The 24,072-nt window shown below is 39.0% G+C and overlaps 1 protein-coding gene across 1 annotated transcript in view; it reads right to left on the bottom strand.

Moving 5' to 3' along the window:
* The window catches only part of Etv1 (ETS variant transcription factor 1), an 89,351-nt gene that overhangs the window by 41,025 nt on the left and 24,254 nt on the right, over positions 1 to 24,072 (bottom strand). The window contains exon 6 of the mRNA XM_050158718.1: positions 347 to 476. Coding sequence (XP_050014675.1) covers positions 347 to 476 — 130 coding nt within the window. The remainder of the gene's footprint in view (positions 1 to 346; positions 477 to 24,072) is intronic.

The raw sequence follows: 24,072 nt of genomic DNA, 5'->3' as shown, positions 1-24,072 counted from the left end.
GTTTTTTTCTGATAAACTCTTTACCTAAAGTAGATAATGCATTCATTCTGATGGGAACCTTCGAAAGCTGCTTGTGCCAAATAAGACCCTCTTTTCAAACCCAAGATGCATCAATACAGTAGGAAAACAACTGATGACTGAGATGAGAATTATTACTTTAAAATGATGCTAAAGTGTGCGATGGCATGGCAAATGGGACTTCAGAGTTCTGCTGCATACATTACCTAATTAGTTTATTATATCATAAAGATGTAACCCATAAAGCTGACTGGAGATTGTTGGATCGTTTCGTACTTTCTGTTCTGCACAGTATATCGCTGCTCTCCCTGAGAGCAGCGCTGCTTACCTGATGCTGTACAGGCACTTTTCTCCATAGCTGAATTTAAAAGGTTGCTCTTGACTGCAGGCAGACCCGAGTTCTGAACAGGGGCTGTGGGGTTCTTTCTTGATTTTCAGTGGTAGTCCATGAAAAGCCACTAAAAACAGAACAAAAGTACCCGTCAAGATTCAATTCCATTAGGAACTAAGTCTACTAGTCTCTTTTACTTCTCTTATTTAAAGTATCATTAACATTTCATAGTAACTTATGCTTTGATAATCCATGAGGCAGAAAGGATTCTGGGAGTTTTCTTGGCTCTGCCACTTTCTTTTCTACTTGTAGTGTGTAACAAAATGTATGCCTGTAATTTTTCTCTGCTTAAAGTAAATCAAATCAGTAGTAATTCACTTTGCTGATATTAACAATTCTACAAGCTTGGTTTTCAGAAAGGAAGCTTTGAAAACATGTCATAAAGATTTCGAATGACTACACAGGGGCAGGGAGGACTGGAACTCTTAGTCAAGGCTGGAGCACAGCTTTGGGCATTATTCAGTACCAATGCTTCAGTGTCAAGGATGTTGTGGCACGTGACAAAGAAAATCCAGGTCTTAGTCCAAAGGAAAGCCATAATAGTGCAGAGAAGATGAAAACCAACCTATTTAATATTGGTGGTTATTTTTAAACCAGAAACTAAAGGACTTGCTTATCTATTTACCAAAACTATGAAGATTAAAATACAATGCATGGAAATTCTTTATCACATGAAATTCTCAATAAAAGCTACTCTCCATCAAATGATGCTCTCCTTTTTCATATAATTTAGTTTGCAGCTATGTTTAAGGAAGGTTGCTGTTCATGTGCATTCATTTGTGCTTAATTTAATATAGATTATGTCATAAAATACACAGCTTAAGAAATCTATATACGTATATTCACATAAGTGTGTTTATTTTATGACTATAAAACCAAGTAATAAATTTCACTGTGCTTTCCAAAGTTTGATGAGCACTCAAGGGTTCACTATATAATTATTTCACTATTAAATGTCCGCAATAAAAAAATCTGATACCTGGAGAAAAATACCATAAAAGCACTCACATGTTCATCCAGTATATATGTGTGTTCGTCATTTCACTAAGTCATATAATAACAAATATGTATGTTGCAACATATTTATTTGAACCCTGGCAAAACTTTTTAATTATTTACTAGTTCTTTGAATACAGATAGAAAATGTAGGCACTCAATTTCTAACACTGTGAATTAAAACCTAGGTTTTACATGTTCTTAAATCAATTTGCCCTCAGAGAAGTAACATGAAGATCTGGGAACTCAGATTTAATCTCCATGAAAAAAAATAATGTGAAGACCTAAGATATTGTATTTCTACATTTTTCATACAAAACATATAAAAATAGTAATCAGTTTACAAAATACACTTAACCCAAAATAAAAAATTAACAAATTAAGTTTTACTAAAATTAAAATGGTCTCTTTAAAGGCAACATTAGAAGAACAAAGGACAAGCCATGAGCTCCATGATGCTCACACCAGAAAGAACTGACAAATAATGCTCATTTTACATGAAAGGAATTGTTGCTTAGCAATACAAATCTCTAACTGGAATGGACAAAAGACTTGGACAAGTGGTTCACACACACACAAAATGGAGTAGTAACAAACAAGTGAAAATGTAATCAAATATTTCTCAAGCAGGAAATTGCTAATAAAACCACAATTATCACCAGATATTCATTAGAAAAACTAAACTATGAAAGTTGACAATACTGATTTTTAAATAAAGAAAATAATGGGAACTCCCATTCATGCTGCTAAGGAGATGGGATGGTATAATCATCTCAGAAAAGGGTGTGACTACCTGCTAAGGTTCAACGTGAATATACCTTATGATCTGGTAATTACACTAATATATATTCTCATATGTGTGTATATGCATATAGGAAAAAGGAGTGCATGTGTTCCCCCAAAATACGTATATAGGACTGTTTGTGGGAGTTTTATTCATGAAAAGAAAACTAAAAATGCTTTAAATATTCACTGGTGGAGGTAAGTCAGTAACCTATGGCATCTGCAGGGAAATAACATTCTGAAATAGCAGGGAACCAAGTACCTTCCATCGGGTCCACAAACACAGATGCTCTCACAGCTATGGAGTTAAGCCCTGTAATTTCCAAAACAAAGCTAACTGAGAGGGGAAAGGTTTGCTTTCCTGTTTAGTGTGGTTTTGTTCAGAGGCTCAGCTAAATTACGTCTCTAAGGTGATCTGCAACTCCATGGCTAGCATCTTCACTCAAAGGGGAGAAGTGGACAAGACATATGGGTTTGGGAGAACAACATGTGAAGGCAGAGATCAAGTTGAGGATTTTGCAAACCAAGAAATGTCAAAGACTGGCAAGAAAGTGACAGAGATTAGGGAAAGAACTGTGGAGCGGATCCTTTCCCTTTTTTCTCAAAACCCTTTCTACACATCTCTCTGCCTCTGTAGCCTCCGAAAATCAAGAGAAGTCACACCTGCCTTTAAGTCACACAAAACATGACTTTTTGTTTTTACAGTCCAACCAAATTACTGCCCCATTCCCAGTCATTTTTGTAAGCAAGCTGGCTCTGTAATGATTTTATGTTACAAAAATTTCTAGTGTATTATCATCACTGGACAAACGCTGACTCCAAAGCGAGCCTTGGCAACACCAGAGTACCCTGCATTCAAATAGATCCAGCACTTGAGAAATGCACTGTAGGTCAGCTCTAGCAGTGGCGAGCTTCGATTCCAACTCTCTTTAAGGCTTCATTTTATGCGTGTGGAGCTGTTAATCGTTATGGACCAGGAATTAATGTTGTCTTTACTAGTCATATGCCAAATGGCTAATCGGAGAGATCTAAGGTGCCCAAGAATTTTTGTTTGGTTGGTTACGTTTGTTTTGGTGTTTTTTTTTTTTTGTTTGTTTGTTTGTTCTGTTTTTGTCCTCTTAATTTCTTCAGGTGAAGAATAAAACTTAAAGCCAAACTGAAGCCTTCAATTTTCTGCGCAAGAACATGGGGTTTCTCTTAAGTTCTTCAAGCTCGCCTGCCTGCCTACTGGGGATCCCACCTATGACTTCATATACACGATTTTTAAAATTTACTTTTGCCTGAGAGAGGCAGAGACTCCCAGTAGAGAGGGCTGAGCTAGAGGCTGGCTAGGAATATTTCATCAAAGGACTCGAGGCTTCGCGTCTGCTAATAGGAGGTTTTTTTTCCAGATCATTGGCACCAGCGCAAGAGAAAGCAGCACATTCATTTCGTGCAATTTGCTGTACCTTCCCACATGGAGTCGGTGCATGGAAAAGGCTGTTAAGTACTAAATTATTCCTTATCAAATCACCATCATCTGGAGTCATGATCAACACTAATTAAATTACTTTCGCTGAACTCGGCTCCAGCCTGCTGCTAAGACTGCTTACATTCCGCTTGCAGTGCGGTCCTCCCTGGGTCTGGAACACAGAGCTGCAGGCATCGGCATTGTTTGTAGTTTAATTAAAGTGAATCTTTCCTTTTTCAAGTGAATTAAATCAAGCGAGTTAGCCTCTTCATTTCATTGACAAAGAAATGATGTTTCAAAATGATACTTTATTTCCTGACTTCATAGAGGTCCAGTCATTGATCTAGGTCTGAAATTCACAGCTCACCTAGGCCGTTCTCAAACACGGTTCCCGTGAAACCCCGCAGCTCTAGCAATCAGTTCTTCTAGGGAGAGGCAGTCAGAACACTCAAGAGATGAGCCTTGCATTCTCTGCTTTGATGGAAGTTTGACCTTTGAAACCACATCTTAAGTCTGACTAATGATGGCTGAGTTTGTCTGATGGCTCAATTTAAGAGTTCCAAAATATCGGAACTTAAAAATACACACTTCCAAAATAAATTTAACTACTTCTTAATCTGACAGTTTACCAGGGGTTGTGGTATTCATTAGTAAGTGACTGATAATTTAGTAACTGTTTGCATTTTAGAAGTGTGAACTGTGAAACATGGCTTACTTCCTTTCATTTTCTACCTACATCTTAGAAAGGCAAACAATTCGATCACAGCACTAAAGAAGCAGCAAGAGTGGGAATACCACTTTAAAAAAATGTATCTTCGAGTATGCAAAAACACAATAGAAAATGACATGGCGGTAGAGAGAGTGGATTAAATTATCTCAGGAGAGTACTTTCCTAATCATGACAATACGACATCCTCGTAACCTTCCGCTGAGAACAGACCATGTGTGTTATAGTTATTGACTAAATGCTCATCCACAAATAGACAGAGTTAATGTGGACGGCTCGCTTTAGAATCTTGATGGGAAGCAGCATCCATGTTTGAAAATAACTCAAATTTATTTAGTATTTTATGCTCTTCAAAGAACCACTAAAACAGATTCTATTAGGACCATTCTGGTTTGGTAGATTTGGTTGTTGCTGTGGTTTTAAGGTTGGGAGTGCTCAGATGGTGAAGGCCGGGTGCCCAGTTAGAGGCATTATGGTAAAGGGAGGGGGCCTTTAGGTGGTGAGGCATGGTAGAAAGGTTGCTGGAGCGGGACTTCGAGGCACTGATGCTTCTTCTTCCAAGATGTAATAAGTCTCTGTGACATGATGCATTGCGCACTGCAAATAAGAAAAGCACAGCCAGCTGCCTAAAGTCTCTCAAGCCATTAGCCAAAATAAATCTTTCTACTTTTTAAGTTGATTTTATTGGGTATTTAGTCACAGAAATGGAAAGCTAACATTGTCGTAAAGAAGCTAAGCAAGCCGTCTCGGTAAAGATCTAAGACTCCACAGCAGCAGGTTAAGACTTAGAACCTTGTGCTGGAGAGATGACTCAGTGATGAAGAGAACCTGTTACTATTAGGGGACCTGGGTTCGATTCCCACCGACTACAGGATCTTTCATGACCATTTGCAGTAGATCACACGTCCTCTTCTGACTTTCCCAGGCACCAAGCATCTATGTTCACAGACATAATGGAGGCACAATATTCACACATAAAGCACAAATGAATATAAATCTAATTTAAAAATTTAGCTATTATTATATGCCTGTAATCCCAGCACTGGGAAGTAGACGTGAAAGATCAGATGTTTAAGGTCCTCAAGGCCAGCCTGGGCTGCAAGAAACCCTGCTTTAAAAATGATAACGAATAAACAATTGTTTTAAAGAACCATGGGATTTGGGTTGCAATAAAATTCAAATTTGTTTATACTTTCACTTACAATGTTTCTTGTTCACACACACACACTATATCATTATATAAAATCACATCAGGTATTCCTGAAACTTTCATTTCTTCAGTAATTCCTGCATCTACCCTGTCCCAGATGCGACAGTCGGTGCCGAGAACTAGAAAGCAATATTGAGCTATGGGGTGCAGGTGCTGAGTGAGATGACTTCATAGGATCAAGAGCATATATGGGTCCAACCAGAGTTTTATTTAGATTTCTAAAATACATTTCCTCTAGTAAAGATCTTAGCCTGTTCTCTATGCCTTACACTTGATTAATTCATGTGTGTGTGATACACACAGCTGTATGCATGACCTTACTAACATATTCCTGGCACTTATATCGAAATGCAAAAAGTTCTCAGAACATTTGTGTTTCTTTTGGGCATTCTGCCTTCTTTCTGTTTATTCCTGAGACCGAAGACATTGAGAACTTCACACTGCTCACCACGCACTGGAGCAAAGGTGGTACTCTCCTAGGAGGAAAGCTTGCCTCACCCTGGGACAACCAAAACGTCCCAAGCGACAGACCAATCTCCTTCTAGACATGGATACAAAATGTAAGTAAGCAGTACTTGGCTTGACTCAGACCTTTCCCTTTTTTCTTTTCTTTTTTTTTTTTTACTACTTAATTATTCTAAGAGTAAAACAGAATAGTAATTTCTATGAATACAAAACATTTGCCCTAGGAGAAGAAACCTTTATTTTTGGTTCTTCTGAAAGGGAAAGCAGGTCTTTGAAACAAATCTACAATTTTCAAGAGCATTAAGCCAGGACTGCAGACTTCCCATGAGTATCCTTACATTGGTACTGAGATTTCTGGCCTACTAAGAAAATAAAACCTAAACCAAAACAAGATATTTAGGATAATAATCTACTATATGGTTCTTGAGTTCTTAAATGAGAGGCTGTAGCCACCTATTTTTATAAATGTGGGGTTTTGTTTGTTTGTTTAATTGGTTGGTTGGTTTTTGTTTTATTTATTTATTTATTGCTTTTGTTGTTGTTGTTGGTTTTGGTTTGCTTTTTTAAGTCTGGGCTTTTCTGTGTAACAACCCTAGATATCTTGGAAAACTGTGTAGACCAAGCTGGCCTCGAATTCATAGAGATCCACCTGCATTTTTAACAGAACTTTTTCCCATCCCATTCCTTGGAGGACAGTCTGGGGCTAGTTTGAGCCACGGTGGCTGACTTGAGTAGTCCTGACCAGAGGGCCTCCAATGTCTAAACATTCACCATCTGACTCTTTCCAGAGAACAGCTTGCTGACCCTCATCTCAGATCATGATCTGTAGTGATAAGGGAGAAAGCAAACACGAGAGAAGCTGGCAGAGTGACGTGCGCTCATGTCCACTGTTAACCCAGTCAACAAAGGCCACCAGCATCCGTTAACACTTTGTGTGGCCTCACGTAATCGGTTCACGGTGCTGTACAAACAAGCTGGTGAAAACGGCACAAGATTGCGACTCAGAAGCTGCAAATTTATGAGGCATGAGGAATTTCAAAGCACTTACTCGGACCAGGGGGGACATACAACATGGAGAATTTTCTACACCTTTCTGGAAAATATAACCAAAAAAGTCAAAATAAAAACAAATCATGTTGTGAACATCAAAGTGCTTTATGGGGAAAAAAAAATGTTTGGCTGTAGAAGTGGTTTGGAGGAGGGAAAACCTCTGTAAAAGGTGAAAAAATAAACGGTATACATAAATTAGATTATTTAAGACCACACCATGAAAAATGCATGCAGCCTTTTATACAGATCTATGTAGTTAAGAGTACACTCAGTAGATGAAGCACTCACTTTCAATTGGTATCGCTTCAAGTTCAGGTGATAAATGGATGGCAACGGCCTCAATTAGTGCTCCGGTAAATTTCAGAAGCAAAGGGGAAGGCTTGTGTACAAGTAAGGACAATAACGTAAATACACCTTGCAAGGCAGCGAAGCTCGGAGCGTCCTCAAGCTCCATCTGTGGCTCTCCAAAGATTCCTTCCCAGTACATTTACTTCAAGCTCTCCCCACCCTCCCGGCACACACACACACACACACACACATACATACACTGACAGCCATTACTAAAGAGCCCAATCTCAGCTATCAGCAGAGTGCCTTTATGGGGCCATTAAGCCATTTCTCTTGTTTACAGTGCCTGAAGAAAGATGTGAATTATGTCTGTGACAAAGCAAGCGATAACATTTCTAAACTGCTATCAAAATGCAAACTGAAACACATCGAAGGGCAGGAACCCTGATTTGAGTTTTCATGATTTTCCATTGTTTGCAGCATCTGGACGTATATTCTCCTATAATATCTCTGAGGCAGAAATTCAGAGCCTCGCACGGCAACATGATATCCATTTCTTTCTTCAATAGGATTCTTTAAGGCATGCTAAGAAAGATGCCACAGAAATGTGAAGGGGATGTTGCTGGATGCTGCACAGAAATTCGCTGTGTAGAGCCCCCCTTGATGTTTCACAACTTAAAAGACTTTTGAGTCATCGTGAGAAACAACCATTGTTTTCTGGACCTCAAAATTTTTTGATTCAAGATGTTGTTACATATAGTCAAAGTTTTGAGACTGAGCTAGTGTTGGTTTAATCTTCAGAACACTCTGAATACAGGAATACTAAGCAAAGGAGCCCTGGAGGAAAGCAGGGAAACTTGGGGACACCCGACACCTGCTGTCCCCAGGGAACTTTAGTGGAATCATGCATTTCCTAAGAGAGGAACCTAAGCCCCCAAAGACTCCTGGCAGTAACAGTGAGTGTCCTCTCTCCTGAATGGATTTCAGAATAATTCGGTCAGAGGCACACTTCAACAAAGGGGAGATCACACGTGAGAAAGTCCTGGAGGTGCCAGTGACCCTGGAACTCACATCCGCATCTAGCCTCACTTGTCCACAGACTTGGCACCTGAAGGCAAAGCTGAACTAGAAAACCAGAATCCTTCCAGTCTGCAGAATGTCCGGACCTCTTGGAGTTGTCACTTTGGGTACATTACAAAGCACCATTATAACATCATAAGACAATACAGTGGATATGCGTTCTGGGTTTAGTGTATCATCCCTCTCCTCAGAAGGCAGTGGGATCAAAGTGACTTCTCTCACTTGGCTTTTCCCACCAGCTCTGACGATATTGATCAGAGGTTGCCAGCATTTCATTGGCTTCAACGACATTTGCTTACTTGTGATAATTTTCACCTATCAGATTCAAATTAATTTTATGCTTTAAAGATTCAGACTTAAGAATTCTCAAGAAAGGAATGAAAGCAACAAAGCAATGCCACTAGATGTGGTCAACATTCCCTCATGAAATACAAGTCAGTGGTTGACTGAGCCATGTTCGGCTGGCCCCTCCCACCAAGACCCAGGTTTTCATATTTGACATATTCTCTTCTGCCTCCATCCTAATCTCTAGCAAAATCTGCATTGATGTCACTTTAGCGCTTATCTGCTAGGCATGTGAGTGCCTTGTCCCCTATATAACATAGTCATCATGTCGCTACATGTAGGTATGAGTGTACATGCCTGCTTTCTTTCTTTCTATCTATCTATCTATCTATCTATCTATCTATCTATCTATCTATTATCTATCTATCTATCTATCTATCTATCAATCTATCTATTATCTATCTATCTATCTATCTTCTATCTATCATCTATCTATCTATCTATCTATCTATCTATCTATCTATCTATGTATCTATCTATCTATATCTATTATCCACTCATCTCTATCTATCTACATTTCTACCTGTCTTATTCACACACACACACACACACACACACAATCAACTCTAACCATAAATGCTATATTGGTGGCTTACATCTGTAAGGCCGATCTCAGGCAACAATGAAAAGATGCAGAGTTACTACTGAATAGACATAAGAGAAGAAAGGCAGAGATCTGATATAAGACTTTGGGGCACGTGTTTCTGGGCCCATATTGTGAAAATAGGCATTGAACTCCATTCCAGGCATTTTGGCACTGTGGAAATCATCGTAACTCACATTCGTAAGGACCCTTAATCATTATGAAAAAGTAAAATCAGGTATAACTACCATATTAAAGCAAGGAGGGCACATAATGCACATTAAAAAGCTGTGCAGGCAATGTGGTTGACATTTTAAGGCACTCACTGCTTTAAAAGGTGTTTTAAATCTCTTTTAAATTCAATTACATGGACCACCTACTTCCTAGTTGATATGGGAAAGGACGATATTAGTATATTAGTAAAACAAAAAGAAATACCAAAACCAGAAAGTTATTATCCTAATTTTAAAAGCATCATCAATTGAAAAATAAAGAGACTGGAATCACAATCTGTGGATTCACTTCTCTAAGCTAAAGTCCAGGTCTCATATAATGGCTGTTCAGCTTAGTAGTACTAAATGCTCCTCACTTTCCCGGGCTAATTGTCAATAAGAGCATGCTGGGAGAAACGGGTTCTTCTTTCTGGAAAAGGGCAGGAACAGGGAAACGAAGTTCGAATGGAGGAATGATCCAAATTGAATGACTTTTGCATTTTGCCTTGGCTCCGAGACAGATCTTCCTACCCCTACTGGTCCAGTAGATGGAAAGCGGCAGGACACTTTTTTTTGGAAACAAATTCTGCGCCGTGAGCCCAAACATACAGCACTCCACATCCAACTGGCAAGAACAAAACAGAACAAGCTGCAGCTATTTGAGAAACAGATCTAATCAATCGAAATGAAGTTCCCAAATGAGGAAATCCATCCAAACCATATCTCCCTAGAGCTGTCCTACTTAATGAAGTCCTAACCCTAACCTTTCTGAGCCCAGAACCCACTTTCCTAATGAATCTGTCCCACTGTGCACTGATACAGGTCTCCTTAAGACCTGGAACATCCCCAAAAGAAAGGTGACTTCTCTCCACCCTCATCTGTGTCAAATGATGGGTACCAGGTATAGGAAATGACTAGGAAGCAAGTTATCACTCATAGCTGGGCATAGCCAGGCAGACTCTGATACTTCTTGGTGTCTCTTAATCCGACATAAAGAGTCTCTGAGGAATGTTGTGTAGCACAGGGGCCTGTGTATCCAGGCATGAGGGGCAGTCTTCCCTGGCCATTATGTAAGCATGAAAACCACTTCCTTGCATTGAAGGAAGCCAGCACTCCAACCTCCTCTAGCATCCAGTACAAATCGTAGGGTGTTGCCCTCAGAAGGTAATGAGGACAGATCTCTAACAAATAGCTTAAGAAAAATGTGGTAAATCTGTCCTTCAAAATACACTGCTGAAAAAAAAAAAACAAAGGAAGGAAGGAGGGAGGAAGGCAGAGAAGAAGGAGGGAAGGAAAGGAGAGATAAAAGAAAGCAGATCATAAACAAAGAAAACCCCAAATGCAAATGATATCAAAACCATGTCACTTAAGAGTGACAAGATACAACTGTGACCTTCAATTTTCCTTTTTAATTAGCTCATGTGCACGGAAAATCAAACCCAAAGTTTCATGGTAATCACTTTAACTATCGGCCACAGTAATATGCAAAACAAAATTAAGACAATATTACATTGCTTCAGAAGCCTGCCAAATACTAACATGCCTGTCCCTGTGGAATAAATACCAAACATCAGTCATTGTGGCCCGTGAGTTTAGCTCACATAAAAACAAGAACTCAGGCTGAGCAAGACGATCCACTTCTTAAAGGCACTTACCACCAAGCCTGAGGATCTGAGTTCAAGCCTCACAAAGAGCAGAACACATCCATGCATGCAGTGGCATGGGTACACACTTACACACACACACACACACACACACAAATAAGTGTAAAAAATGTTTAACAGGCACTCAGTTTTTTTATGAAGGAAAACAAACTAGTTTTCAATTTTAAGTTCAATACTAAGTAGTGAAACAAATATGTTTGACAGAATTCACTAAGTTAAGTTTTCAGAAGTAGAGCAATATGATTGTAATTTTAGAAGTCATCTCACATATATTAGCATGACTTGGACCAGGCCTCAAATACACACAGGGGAAAGAGACAGGGTATATGGCCCAGGGAGGGGGAGGCGACGAGGGGGAAAACTGGACCAGAGTGCTGACATTTCACTCTATAATATACAACATACCCAAGTCTAACAAGACTTTATCATTCTGCTACTTTAGATGATGATTTTTGCACAGACTGTTTTCTTATGTACCTCCTCAAAAATGATCTTTTGGTTACTTGGTAACTCATTACTACTTGCATAATTCCACTTCCTTGTAAGCTACTGAATCCTTGTGTTTGATTAATAATTTCACATACTTTTCATCTGTTTGGGGGAAAAAAATAAAGCCTGCAATTTTCATAGTCTTAAATTGACCATTTTAGCACCAAAATAATACATAGCGTAAGTACGGAGCAGGTCCCATAGGGCAGCAGCACACCTGCCGCCTTTCTGCGTGACCCTACAAAGGGCATGACTGACATCAATTCAAACATTATTAGCCACTTGGCACTCTGTTCAAAAAGACCCCGACAGTAGACAATCAAAGCTGGAAACGCGTTCTTAATACCAGAGCTAGGAAAGTTTGCCCGGAAAAAAGAAAGCCAGCTGGCTAGAGCCAAAAAAAAAAAAAAAAAAAAAAAAAAAAAAAAAAAAAAAAAAAAAAAANAAAAAAAAAAAAAAAAAAAAAAAAAAAAAGAAAAAAAAAGTACCTTTCAGTAAATACCAATAAAACTTTACAGGCTGCCAAAATAACAAAGATACGGTGATCACAAAGGAAAGCCGGCGATTTCCCTGACAAGAAACACCTTCTTCAGAAATGGCCTGTCACCCGGCCATATTACAGCTGTTAATGCCAACTCGGGTAAATACTCCGACTGCATTTCACTTAACATAACGTCTGGATAATTTGTATCCTAAAATAAATTTGAGAAAGGTCCTTCAGAATGGCCCGTAATGGGATGGATGAGACGGCTCAGCTGGTAAAGGTTTCTTGCACCAGGGCTGATGATCTCGGTGCTGTAGGGGACCGGGGAGTGAAAAGAGAAGACTGACTTCTGACCTCCACACACGTGCCATGGCATACACATGCGCACAGATTAAATAACAGGAACAATAAGAGTGAATAAAATACAATGCTTCACAATGTTTAAGGCGCTGCTGGCTGAGTGTGTTAGAGAACTGCTTTTATGGGAAGTAGTTAGCACCTTGAAAATCTCCGTGCACTTTATCAGACTGAGAACTGCCCAGCAGGGCTACAGAGGGGGCTTATCATTTCCACACACTGGCTGCCCTAGGAGAGGACCTGAGTTTGGATCCCAGCAGCCAGAGAGTGCTCACAACTTTCTGTAACATTGATTCCATGGGTTCTGATGCCCCTCTTCTGGTCCCTACAGACGCCAAGTATGCAAGTGGAACACAGACATTCATGTACAGAAAATATCCACACATAAAATAAAATAAAAAATAAATTTTTTAAAAAACGAACACTCATAGAAGAGAGCAGGAAGTACGCTTGAACTCATTGACACAGGAGACCACTTCCTAAATATAACCCCAGTAGCACAGACACTGAAAGAAACAATTAATAAATGGGACCTTCTAAAACTGAAAAGCTTCTGTAAAGCAAAGGACACAGTCTACAAGACAAAACGACAGCCTACAGAATGGAAAAAGATCTTCACTAACCCATATCAGACAGAGGTCTGATCTCCAAAATATACAAAGAACTCAAGAAATTCGTCATCAAAAGAACAAATAATTTAATAAAATAAATGGAGTACAGACCTAAACAGATAACTCTCAACAGAGGAATCTAAAATGGCTGAAAGACACTTAAGGAAATGCTCAACATCCTTAGTCATCAGAGAAATGCAAATCAAAACAACTCTGAGATTCCATTTTACACCTGTAAGAATGGGCAAGATCAAAAACACTGATGACAATTTATGCTGGAGAGTTTGTGGGGTAAAGGGAACACTTCTGCATTGCTGGTGGGAGTGCAAGCTGGTACAGCCTCTTTTGATTTCAGTGTGGAAATTTCTCAGAAAATTAGGAAACGGCCTTCCTCAAGACCCAGCAGTACCACTTTGGGGTATATACCCAAAGGATGTTCAATCATTCCACAAAGACATGTGCTCAACTATGTTCATAGCAGCATTGTTTGTCATAGCCAGAACCTGGAAACAATCTAATTGCCCTTCATCAGAAGAAAAGATAAGGAAAATGTGATACATTTACACAATGGAGTACTACACAGCAGAAAAAAAATGCCATCTTGAATTTTGCAGGCAAATGGTTGGAGCTAGAAAATATCATTTTGAGTGAGGTAACTCAGACCCTGAAAGACAATTATCACATGTACTCACTCATAGCTGTTTTTTAAACATAAAGAAAACCAACCCACAAATGACAATTCCAGAGAGCCTAGACAACAATGAGGGCCCTAAGAGAGACAGACATAGATCTAATCTACATGGGAAATAGAAAAGACAAGATCTTCTGAGTAAATTGGGAGTAAGGGGACTTTGGGAGAGGGTTGAAGGAGAGGGGAGAGGCAGGGAGGAGAGCAGAGAAAAATGTAGAGATCAATAAAAATCAACTTAAAAAACCTGGGCAGGTGGCATGCGCTGTTATAATCCTTTTGCCTCATACCCCCACCCCTCATCAACACCCCCCCACCCTTCATCACCACCCCTACCAAAGCTGAAACAGCAGGGCTGAGTGTCTGAGGCCAGCACAGCTATATATCAAGTGTGTGTCTTAAACACACAACTAGAGAGTAGTTTCACAAAAACAGGAGAAATAAGAGAAAGGTAAAAAAACATAGAAGGGTTGGGAGGGCAACAATCTTTGTAGTTTTTTTTTATTAACAAATGGTAATAAAACATATTCACAGCAAACAGGGGAATCCCACATCATCTCCCATTTTTTATATAAATAAAAAGGATGGTTTTAGCTTTAACATAGTAAAATTACATATAACTAAACAGGTATCAAGGAAGATTTACAATTAAAATATTTTTATTATTGATTTTATTGAGCTCTACATTTTTCTCTGCTCCCCTCCTTTCCTCTCCCCTCCTCTTCAACCCTCCCCCATGGTACCCACACTCCTAATTTACCCAGGGGATCTTGTCCTTTTCTACTTCCTATATAGATTAGATCCATGTAAGGACTCTTAGGGTCCTCATTGTTATCTGATTGTGATTTGTAGGCTTGTTTTCTTTGCTTTATGTTTAAAAACCACTTATGAGTTAGTAATATGATAATCCACAGACCTACTAACACACGATTTTTGACAAAAAAGAAAAAATATATAAAATAGAAAAAAGAAAGCATATTTAACAAATGGTGCTGGCATAACTGAATATCAACATGTAGAAGAATGAAAATAGATCCGTATCTATTACCATGCACAAAACTCAAGTCCGAACGGATCAAAGACCTCAACATGGAGCCAGCCACATTGCCCATTTTGTCATTTTTAATCATATACAATATCATCTACTGTACAAGAGTGACACCAAAATACTAAGCTTAAGTCTCTACTGACAAGTCCAGCCTATGCAAATGAAGCAGGAAGCAAACAAGCCAAACACAATGATAAAGAAAATCAAACGAGAAAGACTTAGATCTGCTTAGCCATAACCAGGAGATCAGCAGTAGGCAGACACTGTGGTAAGATGCTTACATAAGAATTTGACTTTGCAAGCATTGTAAGAAGAAACTGCAAACATGCAGCTCACATTTCCATAGCTAAAGGACACACTAGGCTCCAAGAAAACTGATACTTAAATAGATAATCTCAGAACTCTCTTATATTTTTGTAAGCAGCTTTTGCAACTGCTTTGACATATACTCTATCATCTATCTATCTATCTATCTATCTATCTATCTATCTATCCATCTATCTATCATCTCTCATTTTAAAGTTGAGAGTTACAATCATAAATGAGCCAGGTCATATTACAGGGGAGATTTAAGAGGGAACTCTCATTTACCTTCACAATCTTGAGAATGAACAGTTACTGAGAAGCCCTCTAGACACAGATATTTAGCTTACTAAATCAGATTTCATTACCTTACAGCAATCAATAACAAGGCATTATACAAAATTATAATTATATTTGACTGAGATGATATAATTGTTGGAACAGCTGGAATTCATAATCAATAGTTATCTAAATGCTCATTATTGCCAATGCTTATGATGTATGAGATATTCTCAATTCATGCTCTGCTCATAGACTAAGAGAGTCTTCTACAAAATGTATAGAAAATCACTTTTAGAATTGTATTATTTTTTACTGATACAGGTTCTCAGTGGCCAGATCAAAGGACCCCTGCCCCCTTCTCTTCTGCTCTAAAACCTTCCTACCACAATGCCCACAAATCTCCTAAGGCTTCAGTATGGGACAGCACCACAAAGTAAGATCCAGCAGGAATGGAGCCAGATCCGAGGGGAATAGAGGCATCTCACCTGTCACTCATTTAAATCCACAGCAAAAGTGTCATGGCAACACTCCAGTGGAGATTTTTTACTTTGACTTGCTAACTACAAAGCAGGATAAATTACATTACAGCATATGACACAAACGGCAGAGCATAAAGCACAGTAATATAACCATGGTGTTCAGGAACTGTCAAAAATGGAAAATCATACCACAGAATAATATTTAAATATTATCAATATTTTTGCTTTGATCTTGATTGGCACATTTTGTGGTAACATGAAAACACACACAGTAGTAATCCTTCTACAGAGCAAGATTTTCTGTTATTCAGTGTACACAGGGGCACTAACCGGAAAGTAACTTCTATATTTGGTGTTATTGCTTTACAAAGTGTTCACTCGAATAAATATTAGTTATCAATAGCTACTAAATTTTTAAATGCAAAGATGTGTTTGTTATTTGATAAGGTCTAAGTGACATATCTAAGCAATAAAGTATTTTAGTGTCTAGCTGCTTTCTTTTAAAAAACTGTCGAAATTTTATTTATTGCTATGTTGACCTACTTAAACTTTAATTTGTCCTTTTGGGATTCTTCTATACTAGATGAGACAGAATAATGAGGAAAGCAGGTCATGACCCCAGGCATATCGCTTTTCTATAATTTAGTGACCAAAGGGTGACAGTGACTATTAGGCTTCTTGTTTACACAATATAGGAGGTTGCCATAGAATGGATTTCCCCCCACATGTCCCTTTCGGTTTCCCCCCAGAATCATAATCTCATACTTTGGTGAATCCTTTGCTGTCTCCAGATAAAAGGGGCCATGAGATGCATTAAATGCTGGAAGCAGGTGACAGATCCAGCAACTTATACTAGCACTTAAAGGTGTGTGTGTGTGTGTGTGTGTGTGTGTGTGTGTGTGTGTGTGTGTGCTATAGCCCTTGTTGTGATTGATAGTTCCAAGAAACTCAAAAAATATGAAGATGGAAGCATACTGCTCTGCTTCCAAGTGTGCTAAAAAGGATGGACTGATAAGCTTGGAAAAAGCACAAGGATACCAACTGCAAAATGATCACAGGATCGCAAACATAATAGGCTGTTTTGCATTCTCCTCCTGGCCCCTTTGAGGTAAACAGAGCTTTGTAAATTGAGGGTGTGCAGATGATGGGCCTGGTTCTCCTCTCCCCCCACTACACATCAGACTCCAAAAGAAATTATAAAATTCCCAAAGTATATTCATTATTTAATGTGTATTGTTCTAAGTATACTAAGTATAGTTTAATTGAGTACAAATGTGCAGATATGCTAAAATATACACTTGAAACAAACTCTTTGGTTTTTATCTTTCCTCTTTCTCTTTCTCAATGCAGTGTTAGCTAACTTCACCCTGAGAAATTTCCAGGTTCACTTGTTCACCAGGTAAGTTCTAAGTGCATCTGATGTACTTTCACTAGTCCACAGAATTTGACTAGTTCCCACCTATGAACCTTACACTTGGGAAATGAGAAAGCCCCATTGTCTAATGCCCATCTCTGAATTCGAACACTGGGCCTAGTCTCTCTGAAATGCAACAAATGCACTTGCCTATCAGCAGCATTAACACCTGGGCTTCATCCACTCCGAAGACCTACACTTCATTAACTAAATGAGTGGCAAACACAAATATTTGGGCAATTCTCTGCCGAGAGATATCTGCCACTATTTTTAGCCACTTTGGTCTACGTTTGTCACTATTACCTGACCAAACTGTTTACTTAATAAAACTTCAGTTTTGGCACAACTCCACCTGATGGGCACTGGTTACAAGCAATTCTTGAGGAAACTATCTGTAGTTGGTCATAGTGTGCCCACACTTAACTTCTCTGGAACATAATATTATCCCTTAAAAGAACATAAAATACAAAAGGACATGGTAGTTTCTACTAAATTAGGTTGTCGTGAAAAATCAGATGTCTTAGGACATAGTGTGCTTAGAAGAAGTTTCAGCACTGTGTGAGCCCTAGGCAAGAACTGTTAGGGTCCAACAAAGCACTGGCATAATGTTGAGAAATCTCTAGATTCATGTCACCTTTATTTGTCTATAAGCCTGGTTTGTGGTTGAAGGGCATGCTTCAATTTCTTCATGCAACTTTTTTTCAATTCCTCCAAATTATACTGACAAGGAGAAATAAAAATCAAGCAGGTAGAGAATTTAGGGTGTACGCCAGCAATCTGTCTGGGTTTCATTGTGAATATCATAGAGATTGTGCTAATAATAAATGCTCTGGACAAACTTCTCATTCTATCTTTACTCTCCTCACCCTTTGGAAGATGCAGAAATGGAAGGAATGGAGCAGTTAGTGACTTGCCAGGATTATAGTTAATAGAAGGGAGACTGACATGATGGCTTAGCTTGCTCCCATGTCTTAAAAACTTGAGTTCAATCTCTATAACCAGCATAGTAGAGACAAAAACTGATGCCCTCTGAACTCCATTTGTGGGTCAAGGCACACCCACACATGTACACATACACACAGACAAAACTAAAAGAAAGAAGTAGAGGGGAAATTGAGCCTGACGTGTAGGACTTCACAGCTCTCGGAACTTATCATACATTACCGTTTTTTAAATATTTTGAGCATTCCTCCCTTCTTTCTCTAAGCTTCTCAGAATTCTTTCTGAAGGCAAGAATCGGTTTTTTTTTTCATAAAAACTAGTTCTCATATAAAAGAATAGCCATTATCTTGACATTCTAATCATACAAGTAAAACCAAAACCTTCTTAAATACAATACTTAAAACTAGCTTTAAAATGGTGAGCACTCAAGGAAACAAAATGATTGTTGTTGGTGGTATTCATTTGGCAACCGTGAATATAGTAAAGAAAACACTTAGAACACTGTGCTCAGAAACACACTGCTGCACAAACCAGAGAAGAAGCAAGGTTTTCCATAAATTTGGAAAGTACTTGTTAGACCTGTAGTGCTTGTTCCCCTTCACGGGGAGTGGGACTGATCGATCTCTGATGAGAACTCCAACAACCTAGGAATACATGCTTCTTACGTGTGTATCAGGAATGACATCACAAAACCTTGTCTTTGATTGCTACACAAATCAGACACAATCACATTTTTTTCAACTGTACTATTGGCGTTGTTATCTAATTTTTCATTCCTATTCACTTATCTTATAAACTTCTCTGGGAAACTGATATTGTCAAATTTGCACAGAGCTGCTGAGTTTTTCCAGACTAGGTGTTAAAATCTTGACAAAATACAGCTCCTTCACACATTAAATTCAACCAACTCCCCTCAACATTTATTTAGAAAACTGGAAAAAAGTGGCATGTCCAGATGTAAGCTGCACTGCCAGATATGCAGGGTTTGTGCATGCTGTACAGCCAGGTGTGCAGGGTGTGTGCATGCAGTAGTGCCAGGTGTGCAGGGTGTGTGCATGCAGTAGTGCCAGGTGTGCAGGGTGTGTGCATGCTGTACTCCCAGCTTTATTGTTGCCTTCTAAGCTGGTAGCTGACTCAAGATCTTTCTTCGATGCTAAATAGTCCTCGAATGCTAGCCTTCCATTCAGTGGGCAGGAAACCTAGCATCTACTCCTAAAAATGTTCAGCATAGTGATGTCAACTAACTGTTAGAATGTCAGTCTAAGTTGCTTTTCTGTGATTGGCATTCCTTGCTAAGACAGTTAAGAACCCTCACTGACAATTTTGGTCAAACTCCTCTAGTCCTGTTGGAGCACAGTGCCTCTTTTGCAGCTGGAAAGTTATCTGTTTTACATGGGTGATCTTTTGGCCACCCACAGTGTCAACAGCCAATTGCTTTTTTTGTTTGTTTGTTTGTTTTTGTTTTTAAGACAGGGTTTCTCTGTGGCTTTGGAGCCTGTCCTGGAACTAGCTCTGTTAACCAGGCTGGTCTAGAACTCACAGAGATCCGCCTGCCTCTGCCTCCCGAGTGCTGGGATTAAAGGCATGCGCCACCATCGCCTGGCTCAGCCAATTGCTTTTAAGAGGATTTCCTGGAGCCTGCATGTAAAGTGGAGTACCGACCACCCCAATGGAATAGAAGCAATAGCAAAGGTCCTATGGGTATTTTATTATTAAATAGAGATAATCATAGAATTAACACCCTTCTGATGTAGTTCTCATCCTAATTATTACTATTTAACTGGTAATTTTTTTCTTCAGGCTGAGTGAATACTATAATTATTATGCATTGCATTGTAAAGGTTACATCTTAATTGAAAAATCACACTTTTTTGCCTCAACGAATACATCAACTTCAAAATCAACAAAACACTGAAGATGTAGGCAATTTTACTAGAATCACAAATTAGCATGTTCTTGATCAACCAAGGTTCATAACCTGATGCATAAGGTGCTAGCAGAGCCTATAACTGTGTCTCTATTACTAGAATTGGAACAGTCTAGCTGAACTTTCTATTCATGCAGTCCCATGATCTGCATGTCAACGGGCTTGAAACAATATTTCCGAGTTTCCTCTCAGGGTCCTTGTGACTGTCCCCTGAGCTATTTGGTGTGATCAACTGAAAGGGTCCCTGTTCTGGCCTCCATTTTACAGTATGTGTGTGTGTGTGACCCAAAGGTTAGGTGTTGTCCATGCAAGTGTCAAGCACGTGGCCAAGCAAACAAACAAATTATATGGCACAAAGTGGTAAGTGGATCACAGTGAACATGTCAGAATATGAATAGTAAGACTGAGATAGTTGTTGCCCATGCAACATCACAGAAACACACAGATACATTCTCATGTTATACCTGGGCCACCCACCATATGGTAGTACCTAGTCCTTTGTACACATGGGATAATTAAGACACCATGATCTTAAGCTGCTTGTACCAGGTCACATATCTAGTCAAACACAGAGATTTGAACTTAGATGTGCAGGTACAGGACACTGCATTTGGATCCTTGGGTGAAAACCATGACGATTATAACACATAGCTCCAGTATCTGCAGCATCGTCACTACATGTAGCAGAAAAGAGGTTTTTAAAAGCAGTATAAGATAAAATATAACAAATGAGGCATCAATTAATTTCAGCAGATATTAGCAAACATTTTGCCGTCATTATACATTCCCATAGATAAACAATGCCCAAACTAAAATGTTAAAATTTCCTTTGGGAGCATCATTATTTTGTTAAGCAAACGTTCAGGATTCCTGACGCTGCAGTCATGTATACACAGGACTTAACCACATTTCTCCAAGTCAAAGCACAAGGATTGACATTTCCATAGGTTAATAAGGAACTCAGGATGCTGCCCACTCCACCCTTGCTTTCTGTCTATGCATTGTTTTGTCCATTCGGGAAAAATTAGATGAATCCTATAAATAAGAAAATGCATATTTTGTTTTCCATTTCCTTTACTGCATTTTATGAGCATGTAAATGTATACATGCATACATGCATGTGCCAAAAATACTTACATAGAACCCACTCCCTTAAACAGTAACAGCTCAGTGAATGCCAGTCTAGCAATTTGCTGCAAAGAACAGAACAGAAAATGCTACAATGTGCGTCTTGATGATGTCATACATATACCCATGAAAATCTGAGAGCCATTGAACTTGTGTGAGTCTTGACAGGTATGCCTACCTACCAAGGTCATGCTGCTAAAAAATTAGGTATGAAATGGGAAAATGGTCCACGAACTCTAAGATGTCAAAAAGCTGCCAAAGATCAGTGTTAATTACTAGCACAGTGTTTAGTTCCTAGCACCTAGCTCAACTCCTGGCACCGTGAAGGGGCTTTGGCTTAAGTTGTTTCTCTTTACACAAAAGGACAGTACAGATGGAATTAAAAGAATAAACTGAATAGGGTCAAAGCAAAGATGATAAAGTTTGTTAAAATCCACATTCGCTTACCGATCTAATTCTCGTGAGCAAAAGCATATCTTCAAGTTTTGTGATGGCTGTAAGCTTAGAAGATATTACAATGCTACATTTAAACACAAACAATATTGTTATGTTCCTGTATGTATGTGAAGGTTTTGCCTCTTCCTCTCCCTCTCTCTCTCCTTCCCCCTTTCTCCTCCTCATTTTCTTCCTCCTCTTGCTCTGCAAACACACACACACACACAATTATACATTCAAAGAGTTGGTGATGATTAACATGTAACAAGATATTAAGAGATATGAGTATAATTTATGTAGCATGCAGGTAGAGGCATTTGTATACAGGTTTGTATATGTTATATACATGCATAAATTCAGCCCAACTTCTTCGCATAAATACTGGGATAAGCCTATATGTCCCACAAACATTCTCTCTTAACCTTCTGAAATTGCCATTTAAAAGCCCAGGGCCTAAATTTGCACTTTGATCAATGGATACCTTCGTCACGGAATGGCATGACTGAAGCTTATTGATTAACTGGTAACCTTCTAATGCACCATCCTTTAATCTGCAATACAGCAGTGAGTGAAAGCAGAGCTTTCGGAAAGGAAAACACTGATTATCCTGAAAGAAAGCGCTGCAGGAGACATCTGAGGCTGTCAGAAACATCCAGAACAACAGAGCCACATCCTCTAGTTCCTTGGCTTTCTGGGCAGGCCTGGGACAACTGCATCACCTGACAGTCTGGCCTCATGCCAACAAATAGAAAGTAGTCAAATGAAATCAACATAGAGAGCTGTTGTGTTCATGAAGACTGGGGAAACTACCTCTACCAGCAATAAAAGTTCACGTCACAGCAGGACCACTGTTTGAAAGGGACAGCCAAACCTGTTCAGAGTTGACTTCAGAGCTCCTCATACATCTTCTGGGAAGGGGTCATTGTAAGGGATCTCTACGGTCTTGATAGTGTTTGACAGAACTTTTGCTAGCAAGTCTACGGCTAGAGGAAATTCTCAAAACAGCTTCTTAAGCTTCAACTCTAAACGTCAGGGTCGAAAAGTTCAGTGCAAAAAGTGGAGAAAAGGGGATGCATGCTTCTAATCCAAGTTTATCTACATCTTTATAGATCCTTGATGGCAGCTAATGTAAACCATCTAAATAACAATAAAATGAGAATTGTGTATATGTATGTATGTTATATATATTATATGTATAATACATATAGATATAGAATTGAAGTAGATGAAAAAGTTGAGCCTAGCATAAACTGTATTGATTCATCTTTTCATCTATTCTATTTTTGTGCTCATAAGGCAGGATATAAAAATAAATTTTAAACAAGGAAATGTACACTATCATATTCTAATATTACAGACAATTTTGATTTAAAGAAGTTTTACAGGTTTTTTTTTTATTTTGGATTATGTTTTTTTTTTTTTTAATTTTCTATTTTCCCGGCACACAATCTTCTTGTAAAACCAGGGAGAGCCCAAGAACTCGTTTGGACTTCAGTATTTCAACTCTAACTTTACAATGTGGGTGTCATTCACTTGCAGTATCATCTCAAACCAAAGCTCTGGGCTCCAGTGGAAATGGATTGGCTGCATACTAGGAACTCATGACTGCTACAATACTCCCAGCAGGCTTGCTGGTCTCTCTCGCTGTCTTCTCTCTCTCTCAGTTCCTGTTTTGGAGTCTAGCTTGTTTGCTTCTGATTCAGGGTCTTGCCAAAACATAAAACCCAGAGTAGTCTTGAACTTGTGGTCCTCCTGCCTCAGCTTCCACAGTAGTTGGGATCACAACCCTGTGCCCTCTAGCATTCTGCTTAATGCCTCTGCTGCTGTGGCTGATACATCCATGGCCCACACAGGTCTCCTGAGCTCCAGAAACAAATACCTCTGCATTAGGAGCAGACAAATGCATAGGGCCTTCATAAACATCCTTCTCATTTGAATAAACAAGAAAACAAATCTTTAATACAGTAAAAGCTAAGCATACCTCTCCTGATGGTAGTTGGAGCTTGCAAACACCAAGCTTGCTATCTTGTTTGCACAATTAAACCAAATGAGTTTCCCAATGAATATTTTCAGAGCCTATCACTTGCTAGAAGATTTCTTTTGCCTTACCGAAGTCTCTTTTAATTCCTCAGACCTTAATGAGAAAAATTTTCAAAAGTATCAGTGCCCTATATGAACAATCTTTATTAATCATAAATGTCTTGTTGTGTGTGTGTGTGTTTT

Source organism: Alexandromys fortis, unplaced genomic scaffold (assembly GCF_014885135.2).
Source record: "Alexandromys fortis isolate MF-2015 unplaced genomic scaffold, M_Fortis_MF-2015_v1.1 scaffold_101, whole genome shotgun sequence".
NCBI classification, from domain to species: Eukaryota; Metazoa; Chordata; class Mammalia; order Rodentia; family Cricetidae; genus Alexandromys; species Alexandromys fortis.
This window is presented reverse-complemented; position numbering and strand designations above follow the sequence as displayed.